The sequence below is a fragment of the Heloderma suspectum genome, chromosome 2 (assembly GCF_057233095.1).
Source record: "Heloderma suspectum isolate Gila_16-S chromosome 2, 16-S_ref, whole genome shotgun sequence".
Taxonomy (NCBI): domain Eukaryota; kingdom Metazoa; phylum Chordata; class Lepidosauria; order Squamata; family Helodermatidae; genus Heloderma; species Heloderma suspectum.
In genome coordinates, this window is record NC_139459.1 from 358,690,511 (window position 1) to 358,708,031 (window position 17,521).

The window sequence follows — 17,521 nt, forward strand, 5'->3', positions numbered from 1 at the left end:
GAAGACCACACCCCCTTTCCCCCAACCACGCCTTGTTCAGAGGCTTCCCAGCTTTTGTGCAGTGTTCCACCCCATTCTAAAAGGTTGAAATGCCTCTCCCAAGGAATTTTAAGCTACAGTATGCACCTCAGTGTTCAGTCATGCCGGCCACATAACCACGGAAGCGTCTTCGGACAGCGCTGGCTCTTCGGCTTAGAAATGGAGATGAGCACCACACCCTAGAGTCAGACACGACTGGTTGGGGACACCTTTACCTTTTTATGCTTGGCCAAAGTATTTCTTGTGACTCGGAAACTATGGTTTTGTTAATTCAGCCAAAAACTGCATTCGCCTTTTTTGCTACCATCGCCTCACATTCAGCTTGTGATCGGCTGACAACCCCGAGGTCTGCTCCACGTGTCCTGCTGCCAAGCCAGATACCCATGCATTTGAATTTTTGAATCTGTTTGTACTGCAGAGAAATAGGATGCCCTTTGGCTGGTTGTAAACCCTGCAGGACCTAGCACCAGTTGAAGGACAGGAGGAAAAACTCAAGGTGGGAGGGCAGAGGGATCGAAGCCACATCTTTCCAGCGAAGGGGGCACTGACCCTGCACTGCATCATCCTCTGCTGTGCGTGATGCAAGGAAATGCAACAAACTCCCTCCTCTTGTCAGGAATGCATCTTTTATTGTTTGTACCTGCAAGATGCATTGCAACCTCTCAGAGGTCAAGAATCGGAGACAGGCAGACATGCTTCCGGGGAGGCGAGATGAGCCAAAGGCACCCCCTGACCCCGCCTCTCACTGGGTATAGAGGCTGGCAGCAAAGACAATGTCTCTCTTGATCATGTTGGAGGCAGCCTCCATCTTGGCATGGAGCGTTGGTTCCCCAGTGACCCGGGCCGCGTTGCGCATCTCACGACAGGTCTCATCCAGGCGCTGGATGCAGCGGACGATGATCCCTTCCTGCACATCTGTCAGGCGGGCGATCTCAGCGAACGGCTTGTGAGGGAGAAGGAGGGAAAAAATAGTAAAGGAAGACAGCAGAGCTGGGTATTAGGAGTTGGGTTTATCTTACCTCCAATGCCAGCAGATTATCCCTCCCCAGCCAATCAGGGGTCTCCAACCCTTTGGGGGAGATGGGCACATTTGGGATTTTGAGGCAGTGTTGTGGGCACTTTCACAAAGTGGCTGCCACAGAGTGCATGGCCGCCACAGAGTGCATGGCCAGGCACAAAACACCTGATTCCCAGAAAGCAAACTGGTGAGGCTAGAAGGAAAGTCACTTGCTCAGGAACGTTAAAAACCAGGAGGAGCAGGGATCCAGGCAGGCACCTAGGGAAGTGTCTGTGGGCGAACCAGTGCCCACGGGCACCATGTTGGGGACCCCAGGAGCAGAAGGAGCATCCTAATTCTCAGTCTGGGGAGGGGCACTCAAGGAGAAACCCGCTGAAACCCATGTGTTCCTCCTGGTTTGTGTTTTGTTATGTCCTCTGCTGCTTATGTGCCTGCAGTGGTGGCAGATCTTCCCCAGAGCAACAGCCCTCCTGCCCCAAGGCCCAGCCTGGCTCGGAAGGGGAGCCTTGGTTCACATGTATGTCAGATGCTCTTGGCTTCAGCTAAAAACAGCAGGAGCACTACTTAGGGCAGCCTTCCTGAACCTGGTGCCCTCTGGATGAATTGGACTACAACTCCCATCGCCCCAGGGGATGATGTGGGTTGCAGTCCAAGACATCTTGAGGATGCCAAATTGAGGGGGAAGGGAGGGCTCCTGAGGGTTCGAAGCACTTCCTATATACCATATTATTATTACAGCTACGCTGAGGCAGGTCAGTGTGATCCCTGTGTTGCCATGGGGGGACAGAAAGAGTGGGGGAGCTTGCTTCATGTCACCGTGAGTTCATGGCAGAAGAAAGATTCGAGCTGGGGACTGTCCTGGTCGGCAGCCAGAACGTCACTGATGGGCAGCTGCCCCTCTCCTCTTGGCCCTTCCTCTGGCTGCCACTGCTTCCATGGACCAGAGAGGTTTCCTCTTCCAGAAGCAGCAGAAGGCTGAGGGATCCCACGACTCGGCACCTCCTCCCGCTCCTGCCCCAGCGGGAGGCCAAGCACGGCAACAATCTTCTCCCCCTGCGCCCCAGAGCCAGGAAAGGCTAGACCCAGGCCCAGGCGACAGCAGCTCACTGAAGAGGAGCTTTGGTCTGGAGGAGTCTGCAAGAGGACCCCTCAGGGTAGGCAAACTCACAGTGGGAGACTGGGGTCGGAGCAGGAACCCTTACCATGCCCCGGGCCCATTCGTAAACCACCTCCACCAGCCCGAACTTGTACTGCTCCACGAAGTCCTCCACCGACTCCCGCAGGCCGCACTTGCGCTGCAGCAGGGCGATCTCCTCAGCCACCGACCGGATGTGCTCAATGCCCTAAAAGGGCAAAGAGGGACAAGGACCCCTCGGATGACGCAGGGCAGGCCACAGGCACCGCCAGCCCGAGCACACCTCAGCGGCCGTGCTCAGACCTCCCTCTTCCTCTATTTACTGGACTTGTACCCCACCTCTCAACCCAGAAAGTGGCACTTGAAAGAGTCCCGGCTTCTCCAACATGGCCCCCTCCCTCCCTCCCTCGGCCGCCCACTCACCTTCTGAAGGACCGAGGGCAGCTGAGGCTCCACCTGGGTGCGGACCTGGCAGACGGTGCAGCTCAGCAGGGCCACAATCTCCTCCGGCCGCAGGTCCGTCAGGGCGTTGTCCAGGAGCAGCTGGGTCAGGAGCAGCTCGTGGTTGCTGATCTGGCGGGCCACGCTGCCCTTCAGCTCCACAGCCCCGCCCTCGTTGATGTAGCCCAGGGAACGCAGGACCTGGAGGCCACAGCATACAGAGGAGGGGGTGCCATGGAGGGGAGGGGACAGCCCCCCACCCCGGCAGGTCCATCAGAGCCCTGCTGACAGAGTTTTATTTGGGGGGCCAAAACGGAGCGCTGTGCCATAGATCGGCCTTCCCCAACTTAGCGCACGCCGGATGGGTCGGAATGCAGTTCGCAGCATCCCTCAGCCAGCTATGCCATGGATTGCAATGGGCCGACTCCAGGGTTGCTGAAGCTCTTCCGGCCCAAGAGCCCAATTCCATTTCGGAGGAGCTCTCAGGGGCCAGAGTCCAGTGCTGAAAACACCAGCATATTTAAGCTGAGAGCTCCTGCTGCCAGGAACAAAGAGGCATTTCGACCTCTCCGAATGGGGGAAAGCGGCACAAAGCCAGGAACAACGGAACAACTGGTGCTTGGGGGGAAAGGGGGAGGGGGGGCGGCCATCTGAGGAACCCCAGGAGAGCTGGATTGAGACACCGGGAAGGCCAGACTGGGACCCCAGGCCTGAGGTTCTGCAGCCCTGGTCCACTCTAGGCATGACTAAGGCGGGATCCAACCCAAAGAAAGCAGGCTTCTTTTTTTAAATCAAAGCTACTGTTTAGTCACATACAAAATGTAAATGGATTTTTTAAAAGAAAGCATTTGATCAATTGCTAAAAAACCCCCGCTAAACATGGATCTGGCACTGTGTGACTGCCGCCCTGAGAAAAGATCATTCAGCTAAATGAATTAAAAACCACTAAGTGTGGCATGTACCCGCTCACACCGAGCTGGGCTGGACAGGGCCCAAATGCGGGGGCAGCGTTCCCAGCGGCTGGGCCTGTGCCTCGCTCTCAGGCAGGGGCTGCACGGAAGGTGCCACTGTGCAGCTCGCTGCCACCAGCAGGACATGAGAAAGCCCTTGGGGAGGCCTGGGGCGGCCCCAGGCCTCTCTCGGCACCGGGCCCCCCAACTCCAGCGCCCTGGAGCCCTCCTGCTGTCAGCCTTCTGCAGAGCCTCTTACCTCGACGCGCTGGTGGTACTCGGGCAGCAGCAGGAGGGACTGGTCGGAGAGCAGGAAGCGCAGCTGTTCCAGCTCCTCCAGCACCCGCTGGCGCTCTCGGAAGCGCACGAACTGGGGAAGAAGAAGGGGAGAGGGATGGCGCACGTCTCGAACCCAGCCTCCCCGAACCTGGTGCCCTCCTGGCCAGTTCTCTGCAACTCACATCACCCCAACCGTGCTGGCTGGGGATTGTGGGAGTTGTAGTCCAACAGGCCTGGTGGGGCACTGGGTTGGGGAAGGCTGCCCCCAGCCCTTTTCTGAAACGCCCTCTGGACAAGGGCAGATTAAAGCCAAGAGCACCGGAGCCACCTGGACGATGGGGCGGTACGTGTAACCTTGTGCTGCAAATCTGCTCTCAAAAAGGAAATCCAAATGGGGCTCCGCCCCCAGGTTCTGTGCCATGCATAAACGATGCTGTACGTAGATCAAGATACTGTAATACTGTTCTATCACTCCGCTGGCTTCTGAGCTTTAAGCACTCCTTGCCCAAGGACCAGGGATGGGGAACATCTGGCCACCCAGATGTTGGACTCCAGCCCCCATCATCCCTCCCCACCAGCTATGCTGTCTAGGATTGATGGGAGTTGCAGTCCAGCAACATCGGGTGGGCCACACGTTCTCCACCCCTGTTCTATGCCTTTGTATTTGTAATAAGGACTAGAAACTTGCTTTCTAAAAACACATGCGCGCGCACGCACACGCACACACACACACACACACGAAGTGAAAGAATTTTTGGGAGCTGAATTCTGTGCTTGTGTAGAATCTTGGAAAATACACACATGCCGCAGCTAACCCTCGGTTAGATCAAGGAGTGCCGGGGCAGCCTAAACCCTACAGTTCCAAGCCCAGCCCTGTACTGACCTCTGTGTGGAAGCGGGGGCTGTGCACGCACTGGAACCCGGGCAAGGCCTCCTCCAGGCGACGGGCCCGCACCACGCCCTCCACAACCTCCAAATGCTTCAGCTGGAGGTCGTTGATGGGATCCAGGAGCGGGAGGCCCTCAGGGGAGCCCTCGGCCAAACGCAGCAGCTCCTGGGTTGCCGTGGCAGCGGAGGGCCCAGGAGGATCGTTCCTGCAGACGACAGAAGATGGAGAGGAGGAGGTGGATGCAGGACACTTTTCGTGCCCGAGATCCAAAACCAGTTGTCTTCTTAACCCTCAACAACACAGGAAGAGCCCTGCTGGATCAGACCAAAGGCCCATTTTGCCCAGCATTCTGTTCTCACAACGGCCAACCGGATGCCCCCATGGGAAGCCCCCAAGCAGGACATGAGGGCAACAGTGCCCTCCAGCCCATCTTCCCTGGCAACTGGGAACTACAACTCCCAGCACTCCTGCAGCTGGGAACCAGGTTGGGGAGGGCTGATTCTGACCCCCATCCCCAGCCGTTCTTTTGTACAAGGCTCGAGTTTGTGGCCCTTGGAGTTCTAACAAAAATCCAGCATAGATCCTGCCTGTCTGAGGCCTGCCCACTTGACCAGTCACAATTGTCCACGTGGGGCAAACGTGCGGAAGACCACCCTCACCAGCCACACATGAGCAGGGCACACGCCGCCTGCCGGCATACCTGAACCTGGGCATCTGTCGCTTCTTGAAATCCTCCAGGATACGTTCAGTGTTGACACGCAGGGTTTTGGTTGTGATACCCGGAACATCAGATGGGCCGAGCTTCTTTATAGTATGTCCACAGGGGCCTGGGCACAATGGAGAAAAAAAGATGCTAGGAAATTCCATTAGCAGCCGCGGCTCAGAATAAAAGGGCAGGCAGCACTCTCCAACCATTTGCAAAATTTGGATTCCTAGGAGTATCACCTCTCTCCTGGCCACACACTTCTTTTTTAAAAGTGTGTGTCCTTTAAAGCAAGTTTCTAGCTCTCTGGAAGTAAATTCTTGCCAGCAACATTTGAAAAAGGCTGCTAAGGGAGGGATGTATGGTGATCATGTTTCCTCACCTTGTGCTGGCCTCCTGCTACTGCCCCATTCCAAATTTTCATAACATTTAACAGGCAAAGTTGTATTTCCACGTTACCTCTTGAAGAGATCGTTTTGAGTTTCCTTTGCGTGAATATAAGCAGATCTGCTTGTGATCTGCTAACGGGAGTCCTGGCTCTCCCTGGTCCCTTTTTTGTTCTAAGCCACAACTCTGCTCCCCAAAGCAGAGCACTTATTCCAACGGCCTGAAAATCCCATCATCTTACCCTCTGGAAGGAAGAGCTTGGTGCGCAGAAGGTCATCAGGAAGAGGCACTTCCGGAGGGGAGGTGAGACCCGTCTCCTTGCTCGCAGCCAAATCCCGCTCCGTGGTGCTCTTCTCACACATCACCAGGGTGCTGAAGGCTCGGTTGGCCGTGTCAGAAGAAACCTGAAGTCAAAGGCCAAGAACTTGATTTGGAAAGGGGACCCAAAGCTCAGGACCACCCCCCACCAGATCTCCGTAGCTCAGTCCAGGTGCCCCAGACTACAAGGGGCCACGTGCAGAAAGCAACTGTATCACAGGATGCAGCGCCAGGCGTTCAAAGCACTTTGTAGCACAGGGGGTGGGTAACTTGGCCCCTCCCCATGATGTTGGACTGCAACTCCCATCAGCCCTAGCCAGCATAGCCAATGGTGACGGATGATGGGAGTTGCAGTCTGACAACGTCAGAGGGCCACAAGTTGCCCAACCCTGTCATAGACTCTAATCCAATTCATGGGGCAATCCTAAGTATGTCTACTCAGCAGTAAGTCCCCACTGAATTCAAGGGGGCTTACTTCCAGGTCAATGGGTAAGCTTAAGTACGCAATCTCTTCCGGTACTCCAGCATAAGACTGACGAAATGCAGGCCTTACAGTTTGAACATCGAGTCAGCTTACTCCTTCCCTCCTCAACTCTCCGCCCAGCCAGCCAGCAAGCCTGATGAAGAGCTCTGGAGAACTCAAAAGCTTGCTCACAATGTTGAGACATTTTGGCCGGTTCTAATAATACCTAAAAGCATTGCCTGGCTGTGGATTTAGAAAACTGCCATCATCCCTGATCATTGGCCATGCTGGCTGGGGATGATGGGGGTTGTAGTCCAACAATATCTGGGGGCCTAAGGTGGCAGCGGCAGCACCGTACCGACGCCTAGGAAAGGGAGTGGAGGATGGGAAACCAAACACTGACGCTTCCTCCTTCAGTGCCAAGATGCAGCTGACTCTGGAGTGGTTTAACTTTGTAAATGCTTTAAGATACCACAGACAAAATCCATGCCAGGGGCTGGGAGGGAACAGGAGGGGCTGCCTCCCGTTGTTTCCACAGGCAAGATGCATTCTAGGGGCCCAAATGTTTCCACAATAGAGCATCTAGGCGCTGCTTAACTTCAGCATTCATTTCAAAAAGCAAGGAACTAGCCCTCATGCTTGTGGAGAGAATATACATGCTATGCCTACTCGAGTTCCTGAAACAATAAAGGCTAGGCTAGGCCAGGGGTCCCCAATGCAGTGCCCACAGGACCTCCAAAGGTGCCCACTAAGATCTCCACTCCCTACCCCCTTCAAAAAATCTTTAATAAAAACCTTGGAAAATGTTAGGGCGGTCTTCTTTCTCTCCCTTTCTAGCCTCTAGCCTAGGTCTTTCTCTCCCCTCTACCCCTTTGCCTTGCTATTTCCCCCTCTCTCCCAGGCTCTAGCCTCATTATTTCTTTCTATTTGATTAACCAGGCCCCCACAACAGCCATTATGCAACTAGCCACATCCTCCGTGGGAGCCCTTTTGTGGTGGTACCCACAGCAATTTCTAAATTCTCAAATGTGCCCACAGGTCCAAAAAGGGTGGGCTAGGCTTTTGGATGCAGTGCCCAGTTGTCGAAGAGACAGAGTTTCAATAACCAACCCATCTCCCCCAGCCTCGGCCCCACTGCTCCACCCCTGGGGGCTAGTGCTATCTTCAAACCAGTGCTCAGGAATGCTGGGAGTTGTGGTCCAAACTGTCTGGAGGGCGCCTGGTTGTAGAAGGCTGCCTTGGCTGTTCCAAGCCCAAATCCACCCAGCGAGAGTTATGAGAATGCTACGTGAGAGCAGGCAACATGGATAGACTTCCATGAGCACTAAATTTGGGGTTCTTTAGCTCCACGGGGTGATGGTTGCTGGAGCTCCCCCACCTACCTGCAAGATCACCCCCAGGGCATTCCGGTGCTCCTGGTTCTTCACTACGATCACTCGCCCCACCGAAAGGGCCTTCAGTCCGTTCACTGATTCCATGACTCGCCTCTGAAAAGGAAGAAAGGGCTAGGAAAGACCTTGCCCCAAGCACATGCAGCTAACCAGACCTGCAACTCCAGAGGGGAAAGGCCCTTGGGTTCCAGCCTCCCCCAACTGGGAACCCTCCAGATGGTCTGGACTACAATTCCCATCACCCCCAGCCAATTGTAGTCCAACCCATCAGGAGGGCCCCAGACTAGGGAAGCCTGTGTATATTTGGAGCATCCCCCTTAGGTAGCCAGTCCTGTATCGGCAACGTCAAGGAGCAGAACAGGTCTGGGATCCACCCTCCCAAAGCCTTTCACCTCTTTCCATGATGTTCATTACCCAGATAAGGGGAAGACAAGCCAGGAAGTAGGTAGGTAGGTAGGTAGAGGTGTGTCTGTGTTTAATGAGAATAGAGAAAAGGGGGCGAGGGTACCCTTATCCCTGCCGAGGGAGGCTACGTGGGGCCCCCCTTTGTTGTCCTTCAGCCGGCAGGCAAGATATTTTTATCCAGACAGGCCTTTGGCCTATAAGCTCATCTTGCTGAAGGGAGTTTTAATTGGCTGGGTGCCGTTTATTACTTTTACTGTCATGTTTTTAATCTAATTGTTTTTCTGTTCTGTTTTAATTCAGATCTTGTTTTTAATCTGGATTTTATGGAGCACCCTTTTGGGGAGGAACAGCAGGTCTACGTGACCTCTTTAAAGTATGGTAGCTGGGAGGGACAGCCGATCTGCTGGGGGGGGGTGCAGCTGCCAGAGACAAGGGGGGGTGGCCTGCCTTGCCCACAACTACCCTCCCCCTCCTCTTAAATAAGGATGAACACGGAAGCCAGCCACATAGTCCCATATCCTGTGGGGAAGCTGCACCCGGAGCAGTCCGCCTTGGGCATATTCACCCACAGTGCCTTCTAGAGGCAAGTCGTGAAGGCTCCAGGCAATACATCTGAAACATGTTGCTGCTTGAGATGGGAACTTTGACCATTGCCCGGGGGGGGGGCTTGTATCCCAGATCCCTCCAAACCAGTACCTGTACGAGTTCCCGGGTCTCCTGCAGCTCTCGGACCACGCAGTAATACTCTTGTAAGTCGCCAAGCTGTCCCGACATATCCGCCACTTCCGTGCTGGCCAAGACGCGGCTGAGCTCGGTGATCCTGTGTTCGTAGACCTGGGGGGGGGGGGAGGGGGGCGAAGAAGGTGAAGAGGAGCTGCAGAGCTCCCGGCCTCCTGCCCTCCCTCCCATCCCCTACTCCCAAGCCCCTCCGGGAGCAAAGACAAAGTGAAAGCAAAGGCGTGGGGCACGGGAGGCCTCTGCTAGGGAGGCTGGCTACTCAGTCCCCAGAGGCCTGTCGATGACAGCTCAGCAGAGGAGTGCAAGTGTTGCCTGCGGAAGGTTCCCGGGTCAACCCCTGGCAGCAGGTGAGGCAGAAGAGCCTCTTCCGAGTCCCTGGAAAGCCGCTGCCGGTCAGAGCAGACAGCACTGGACTGGATCAGGGGTGCAGAACTGCAGCCCCAGGGTCCCAATCTGGCCCTCCTGGGGGTCCCCAGAAGGCCACATCCCACTTCCCTGGCCTCACCCTGTTTCCCTGACCACCAATTGTGTGTGTGTGGGGGGTTCCCAGATTTTGTGCTATTTTTTCTCTGTTTTAAAAGGTCAAAATGCCTCTCCGAAGGCTGAGTTACTGCCAGTAATAGCTGTAAGCTAAAATATGCTGATATCTTTGATATTTTGGCCCGGCCCCTTTTGCCTTCAGCCCCACCCAGCATTGAATGCAGCCCATGAGAGTTTCTCCAAACTGGAACTCGGCCACCCTCCTTGGGATGAAAGGGGTTCTGCACTCCTGGGCCACATGGACAAAGCATCTGAGCAGCTATAGGAGAGCCTTTTCTGTTCCTATGTACCGCCATGCTGATCTAAGAGGGGGGCTCCAATCAGCTGCCTTCTACTTCCTTTCCCATGCTCCTCCGCTTACCCAGCACCCATCTCCTCCACACTTCCGTCCCCTGCACAGCTCATTCCACCTCCCACGTCACAGTTCCGAGAGTCTTCTGGGGCCCAGTGATCTACGGCAGGGCTAGCCAGACTCGACAATCTACGTGGTTGTCTACAAGAACCTGGAGGTCCACTAACTACAGCCAGGTGCAAAGCAGTGGCCCAGGTGGGCAGACGTACGCTTGGAATTACAGACCAGGATGCCGCCAAGCACAGGCTCAGCTCAGGAATTTGCCGTCAGCACACAAACTACGCTCGTAATCTGTTCACACAGAAAACCAGCCCCAGTTTCCCCACCACCAGCTTTCTTCATTTCAGCAGCCTAGTTTTAGAAGAGAAAGCCTTTTAGTTGTAACTGTTGTTAAACAACCGGGAATCAGAATCTTTGCTGACCTACTGCAGATGTCCCAGAGATCTACATTTTGCCCACCCGTGATCTACAGTTTTCTCCTCTTCTTCCACAGTCCTGGACTCCTAGGTGAGGGGTGGGGAACATTTTTCAGCCCTAGGGCCAAATGCCAGGCTGAAAGAAGTTTTGTGGGGACACATTCCATCTGTGGGCAGGACCAAAGACAGAGCAGGCATGGCCAAAGGCAGAGGATGCAGGCCAAAACGTGATTTTTACCAATTTTAAGCCTACGCAAGACAAGCCGCAGAAGTAAGCAGAACTAGCCTCAGAAGTAAGCAGAACAAGCCTCTATGTGGCTGCTCAGAAGTAAGCAGGACAAACCTCTATGTGGCTACTCAGAAGTAAGCAGGACTAGCCTCAGACATAAGCAGGACTGAATCACTGGGGAAAGCTCTTATCCTGGCAGGGAAAAGCTCTCCTCTCCAACTGACAGCTGACTGGAGATGAGCTGCCAGGAGAGGGGGCAGGGCCTGGGAAGGAAGCTGGGCCAGAGGTTCTCCCTGCTTGTCCTACAGGCAGACTCCAAAGAGCCATTGAGTCAGATCTGATCAGGTCACCCAACTCCCCTCTCCAGAGTTGCCCCACCTTGCTGTCCTTGCGGGTGTGGAACTCAGAGAAGCTCCTCTTCATCATGTCCTCCACTCGCAGTGCTTCCACTCTCAACAGGTTGAGGATCATGGTGTACGTCAGGCGGAACTGAGACTGCAGCTGAGTTGGTTTACCCTGGAGGCAGAGAGAAAGTGAGGGTTTAGAGCAGGCAGTGACAAATCAAGTTTCCCAGGAAGGCGTTGGAAGGGAGCGCACTGGTCAGGGATGGGTCTGCACTGTGAATCCATAGGAGCACAGAAGAATGGCACTGGGTACTGAGTTCAACTTCCTGAGAGTCACAGCTGTTATTTAAATCCAGTACCCAGGTTTCTAGCCCTTATGGCTGTGAAGACAGGCTTGTAAGCACATAAGCGATGCACTTGTGGAAATCTCCAAAGAGAGGGGTGGCTGAATAACATTGCTAGTGTATGAGGGGCAGGGCTTTGATGCTCTATATAGCTCCCTGCTCCTCCACATACTTGGCAAACGCGGAGTACATCAGGCCTTATTCAGGATGGGCAACCTGTGGCCCTCAGCCTAATTTCATGCAGCCCTCAGCATGCTATCTGTTCAGACCTCTGGCAAGAGCAATCTGTCCCTTCCCTAGCAGCCCACTGCACAAGAAGGGAGGAAAAGGGATGGGGAGAGAGAAAGAGGGTGGCAGAGAAAGAGAGAGAAAAGGGGGTGGCCGAAAGAGAGCAAGCAAGTAAGAAAAGTGGCCAAAAGGGGGGGGAGACAGAGAGAGAAAGAGAGGTTGGCCAAGAGGGAGAGGGAGAGAAAGAGGGTGGCAGAAAGAGAGAGACAGACAGAGAAGGGGGTGGCAGAGAGAGAGAGGGACAGAAAGAGAAAAGGGGTGAGTAGTGAAAGTGGGTACCTCGCATCCAACTCAAAACCACGCCCCTTTTCAAAAGTGACAGGTGCCCTGCTCCCTTTCACTACTGGGGGACCCATTCACTTTTGGCGCTGGCCTTGCCCATCACTGGCTTTGGCACCACCCACTTTCAACATGCAGCTCCCGAGAGATTACCAATGAGGAAATGCAGCCCTCGACAGAAAAAAAAGGCTGCCTGTCACTGCTTTATAGTAAAAACCTGCAGAATTATGCAAAGTAAAAAAAATAGGCAAATTTACTCAACTTACTTAAACTCATACAGGTTGAAAATATAGATGGATTTAAGAAAGCATTAGACAAATTCATGGAGAAAAGGCCTGAGGGTGTGTGCAACTCACCAACATCATCCGGTGAAGATCTGCCATCTCAGGCACTTGGTTTTTGCACAGGATGATCACCATCCCAGTAGTGTCAAGACCTCGGCGCCCCGCCCGACCTGCCATCTGGATGTACTCAGCTATTCAAGAGAGAGATGCACATGTTCATGCTGACACTGGGGTCCACAGTAGCTCAACAGTTAATCTGGCTGCCAACTAGGAATCTATAGAGATCCATAGCTTCATTCTTGCCCAAGTACCTAGGGTGAGTATTAAATTTCCTCCAGGCGATCAAACAAGAGACACACAATGGCTGCATGTCCTGTTGCTGTTGAATTAGTCTTGCTGCCTACAAAGTGGGACCTGCAGCCAAGAGCGCCTGGCTGCTCTGCCATTCCTTGTGGGAGAGAAACAGCATGGAGGTGCTGTGGCAGTTAGGTTCATGCTCCTAGTCTTAAAAAAATGGCCAAAAAGAGTGAGCAGCCACCCTGCAGGAAACTAACAACGCGGCCAGGCTATCCCTTCCAGGTGTTCCATCTTTAAAAGCTTTCAAGACAGGCAACAAGGACAATAGCTAGATAAGCAAACGGGGTAGAAAAGCTGGAGGAAGGGGGGAAGGGGGACATGTCTGCCTACCCTTCTTCCTCACATGTTTAAGCCAGGAGGTACTTGGGCACCCCTGTATGTTAAAAAACAGAGCGCAAATTGAGGAACACACCTGGCACCAGATCCCGGAAGTTAGCGCCATCATGTTTACGGATTGAATCAAAGACCACAGTCCTGGCTGGCATGTTCACCCCCATGGCAAACGTCTCTGTGGCAAAGAGGATCTAAACAAGAGCGACAGAGAAAGATGGCTGATTCCTGCACGCTCGGCTCCCTTTATTGACTTTCTTCTCCCCAATCAAAGGTTGAGCGTGGGTTGTTTAACCCTCGATTAACCCATGATGGCCAAGTTCACACAACATGCCGCAACCCCCTATTGCCCCAGTCGGAGGTTGCATATTCAGAATGGCAGCCGCACACACTGCCGCTAATAATGGGTTTATTAATTGATTAACCCACAATAACCCACCATGTCATGTGAACTGGGTCAATAAGGCTAACGGGACTCACCTTGACAAGGCCCTTGCTGAACAGCATCTCCACCACCTCCTTGAGGATAGGCAGAATGCCACTGTGATGCACCCCGATGCCACGCTTCAGGAGGTCCACCATGTGAAGAACCTGAAAGCATAACCACTAGGCATTGAAATTTATTTTTTATAGATAGACAGACAGACAGACAGACAAGGCCTGATGACCTGCTGGCTTGGATTTCTTTGCTCCTCTAGCTGTCCAATCTGAAAGAGATTGTCACTAAACTTTGTGGGAGCCCTGACTACACAACTCTGGTAGCTGTAAGCTGAACCCCTTGGGAGTGTTTGTGAATGGACTGGGAGGTGGGGAGCATGCTGAAATCCACTCCCCACACCTCAGGCAGGCAAACATCTATTCATTATTTCTCCCTCCTCCCCAGCTTCCACTCCACCTCTTGGAAGCCACAAGCTTGAGGCCCAATCCTATTCTTTCATGAATGTATAGACTGCTCGACTATATCTAAAAAGACCTCTCAAAGCAGTTTACGGTATGAAAGTTAAGAATACAAGATGTTCACAGTTATTTAAAAACAATACAAAAGTATCTCAGCTAAAACGTTTAAAACCCTTTCCTTGTGTCTCCTGTCTTTTTAGATTGTGAGCCTGAGGGCAGGGACTATCTGATTGCTGATTTTTGTAAGCCACTCTGGGAGTCTTTTGACTGAAGAGTGGGATATAAATGCTTTGAATGAATGAATGAATCAAAATCGCTCTCAGTTAAAAAATCTCAAACCAGAGAGCTAATTTTCTCGGAGAACTAATTTTTCCACCCAAAGGCTTTGCTCTCTGGTCACACTGAAGCCAACAACCGGCAAGCCAAATTGCTGAGGCAGTCAAGGTGTGCTTTTCACCCCTGAGCAGTGCCAGCTTCGGGTTGTTGAGAGCCCTGGGCAAGATACCCCCAATGGGCCCCCTCCCTCAGTGAGTCTGCCTTCCCACTGCTATTGCCACCAGCTGCTGCTGCTGCTACTCCTCCTCCTCATTGCTCCCACTTGCTTGCTTGACAAAGAGAGAGCCAGGGAGCAAGCAGGCCGGGGCATCTGCTGCTCCTCCTTTTCACCAGAGCGAGAGGCAGGTGAATAAGGAGGCTGTAGTGATGACCCACAGGAGCAACTCCAGGGGGCTCTTGTCAGTGGGCCCCTGCTGGGGTGTGGGCCCTTGGCAGGTGCCCAACCATGCCTACCCTTGACGCTGAACCTGCCCCCTAGAGGCTGGCAGCCATGCTATTTTGCCACTCAGCGGCCTGAAGCAAAGCTATTATCCCAAAGCTCAAGGCACGTGGCCATATCAAGAGGCCCATCTTCCGCATTAGCCACGCTATTAAGAAGCTGACCACTTCTAGCCTCGCGGTGCTCACGTCTCTCTGACCTGAGGCAACTGGCGGTCTGTGCCCTTAAGGCGGGAAATGCATTTCTGGAAGAAGACGTGGATCTCGCTTTTCTCAGTGGTTGTGGTCAGGTCGACGGTGGTGAGCATGGAAGCGTTGTCGTCGCAGCGATTGCGAGAGAATGTGAAAGCGACCACAGGCAGCTGGTCCTTCTTACGAAGCATGTCGATGAGGGAGAGCCAGATGTTCTTGTCCTGGCGGAATTCAAGTGGTCAAAGGTTGGTTCAAGGCCCAGACTCATCAGGAAATCTCCTCACAAAGTGCATCTGTTACAAATAGGAAAGGGGGCCCATGGATCCAACCCTGTTGACTGCCCCCTCTTCAAACATCCCAAAATGGCAGCTGCTGGAACACGATGAGCCCTCAGACACAGCCCTTTAGCTTTCTAATCTCAGCCAAACCAGTGCATGTTTGTTATGGGTGGGTTGCTTGATTAACAACTAGGCAAGCTGATGATCCATCTTGAGGAGGCGGAGCATTGACAATTAAGCCCCTCCTACCTCTGTGATTTGGCCTGGAAGCAAATCCACTCCTCTTAAGAACTTTTCTCACCTTATCCATTCAGTTTCCATCACACCATTCTATTTCATGCCCTCTTTACTAGAAATGGCGAAGAGGGACGGAAACTAAACAGGGCACCATGAAGAACAAATGCTGAGCGAAGTTCAGCAGGGATGTGTTTATTTATTTTCTATCCCACCTTTCTGCCCAAAATGGCGCTCAAGGCGAGTAACAATTAAAGACAGATTAAAAACAAGATCTTTATTAAAATATAACACGTAAACAAATAAAATTAAAAACACAATTAAGGCGCAGTCCTTTTACCTCTGCTCTCTATGTTCGTAAGCCTCCGAACTCGGAGGCTTACAAGCATCCAGTACACAGCGGGAGGATTGGCAGAAGCAATTGTTCCCTCTGCCGCTCCCCCTGCTCTGAATTTTCACCAGACGGGCTTTTTAGCCTGTCTAGTTGAGGCGTTTTGGAGGGGGAGGGAAGGAGACTGCAGAGGCCTCAGGATAGCTCATATCCCAGCCTCTCCTGTCTCCTCCCCTCCCCTCCCCTCCTACTGGAACACCCCGTTTACTCCCTCTCTGAGGTCGGGTTCCAGACCTCGGAGAGGCTGCCAATGCGGCTCTTTCCACACCACCTGTGAGGGAGTGAGGGGAGGGGAGGGGTGACCAAGTGCAGATTCCTGGTTCTGAGGTCGAAGTGCTGTCTTTGACCTCAGATCCAGAAATCTGAAATATCCTTTGGCCCCCAAGACCCTGTTTAGGGGCCATAGGATTGTTCTCCCCCAGTAATTAAATTAAAAATGAAATTACATGCAATTATAGGTCTATCAGCTAATTAAAGTTTTCTCAGAATTTTTCCTTACAGAAACCTTGGCAGCATTGTAGCTTTTTATTTATTTATTTTTACTCCGGGTTTGTGTGCATCTAGCCAACACCCAGCCCTAGTCCACCTGGCCCAGCATACCTGTCCTGGCCCGCCTCCCGGATGCAAGGGCTGTTTGGCCCCAAAGGTCTGCGAGTGTCTGCTGGCCCGTTCTTTCTTGGCATCCACAGCATCATAATACCTGGAGGACAAGCGTAGAGGGGAAAAGTGAATAGAGGGCAAGGCGCATTTTAGAAGTGTACAGAATTATGCATGGTGTGAAGAGTGTGGGGAAAGAGACGTTTTTCTCCTCTTCTCTCGGAATACTAGAACCCGGCGTCATCCAATGAAGCTGAACGGTGGGAGATTCAGGACAGACAAAAGGAAACCACACATCTTCCTCACACATCTTGTGGAATTTGTTACCACAAAGATGTAACAAGTGGTGGCCGCCAACTCGGATGGCTTTAAAAGGGGATTAGACAACTTCGTGGAGGAGAAGGCTCTCAACGGCTGCTAGTTATATATACTGCCTCTGAGATAAGAGGCAGTATGCCTGCGTATACCCGTCGCTGGGGAACATGGGCGGGAGGCTGCTATTAAACCCATGTCCTGCTTGTGGGCTTCCCATTGGAGCATCTGGTTGGCTACTGTGGGAACAGAAAGCTGAACTAGGGAGGCCTTTGGTCTGATCCAGCACGGCTGCTCTTACATTCTTATGAAAAACAAGACACTGTTTTTATGGCATTTCAGTTTTCTGAAAACGCACAGAACAGAAACAGTGTAGCAGGCCTTAGGCTGTGCGTGGAGCTGTGCAAGAAGAACAGCAGGGACACAGGGAGGGGCTGGTGGCCAAACCGCACTACTGTTTCCAGGGCGGGCGGTGCCCTCGCAAGCTGAAGCCCCAGATGTGGGAGAAGCGGGGCTGGCAATTCACAGGCGCACCCCACACCCCCGTGGAGAAGAAGTACCAGCAGGGCGCTTTGGGGAGGAGCCCTGCTGTGGCTTTACTGCGTTGGATCTCGCCCGCTTAGGTGTCCTGTCAATCCAGCTGCTAACTGGGGGTCATTAGCTGGCTCCGTTCCTGCCCTACCTAAGGAAGGGCTGGGAACAGAACTAAGGGGCAGCCACTCAAATCTCTGGAGAAACTAGACCAGCCTCCTTCAGCCTGGTGCCCTCCAGATGTTTTGGACCACAACTCCCATCAGCCCCAGGCAGCATGGCCGATGCTCAGGGATGATGGGAGCAGCAGTCCCAAACATATGGAGGGCCCCGAATCAGGGAAAGCCGACCTAGAAAAGTTCCCTGCCTCAAGAGCAGGCAGGGCTGGGACTGGGA

At 53.2% G+C, this 17,521-nt stretch overlaps 1 protein-coding gene across 2 annotated transcripts in view; it reads right to left on the minus strand.

The window, feature by feature from the left end:
• Nucleotides 1-236: 236 nt before the first annotated feature.
• Nucleotides 237-17,521, minus strand: part of SKIC2 (SKI2 subunit of superkiller complex) — a 42,446-nt gene continuing 25,161 nt past the window's right edge. For both annotated transcript variants that reach the window (XM_084841048.1, XM_084841049.1), the window contains 15 exons: nt 16,286-16,385; nt 14,791-15,003; nt 13,400-13,510; nt 13,002-13,113; nt 12,305-12,423; nt 11,072-11,209; nt 9,115-9,252; nt 8,005-8,109; nt 6,083-6,245; nt 5,452-5,578; nt 4,746-4,956; nt 3,843-3,953; nt 2,616-2,834; nt 2,260-2,400; nt 237-982 (listed from right to left, as the gene is read on the minus strand). In XM_084841048.1, the coding sequence (XP_084697174.1) occupies nt 782-982; nt 2,260-2,400; nt 2,616-2,834; nt 3,843-3,953; nt 4,746-4,956; nt 5,452-5,578; nt 6,083-6,245; nt 8,005-8,109; nt 9,115-9,252; nt 11,072-11,209; nt 12,305-12,423; nt 13,002-13,113; nt 13,400-13,510; nt 14,791-15,003; nt 16,286-16,385 (2,209 nt within the window). In that variant the 3' untranslated portion in view covers nt 237-781. The remainder of the gene's footprint in view (nt 983-2,259; nt 2,401-2,615; nt 2,835-3,842; nt 3,954-4,745; nt 4,957-5,451; nt 5,579-6,082; nt 6,246-8,004; nt 8,110-9,114; nt 9,253-11,071; nt 11,210-12,304; nt 12,424-13,001; nt 13,114-13,399; nt 13,511-14,790; nt 15,004-16,285; nt 16,386-17,521) is intronic.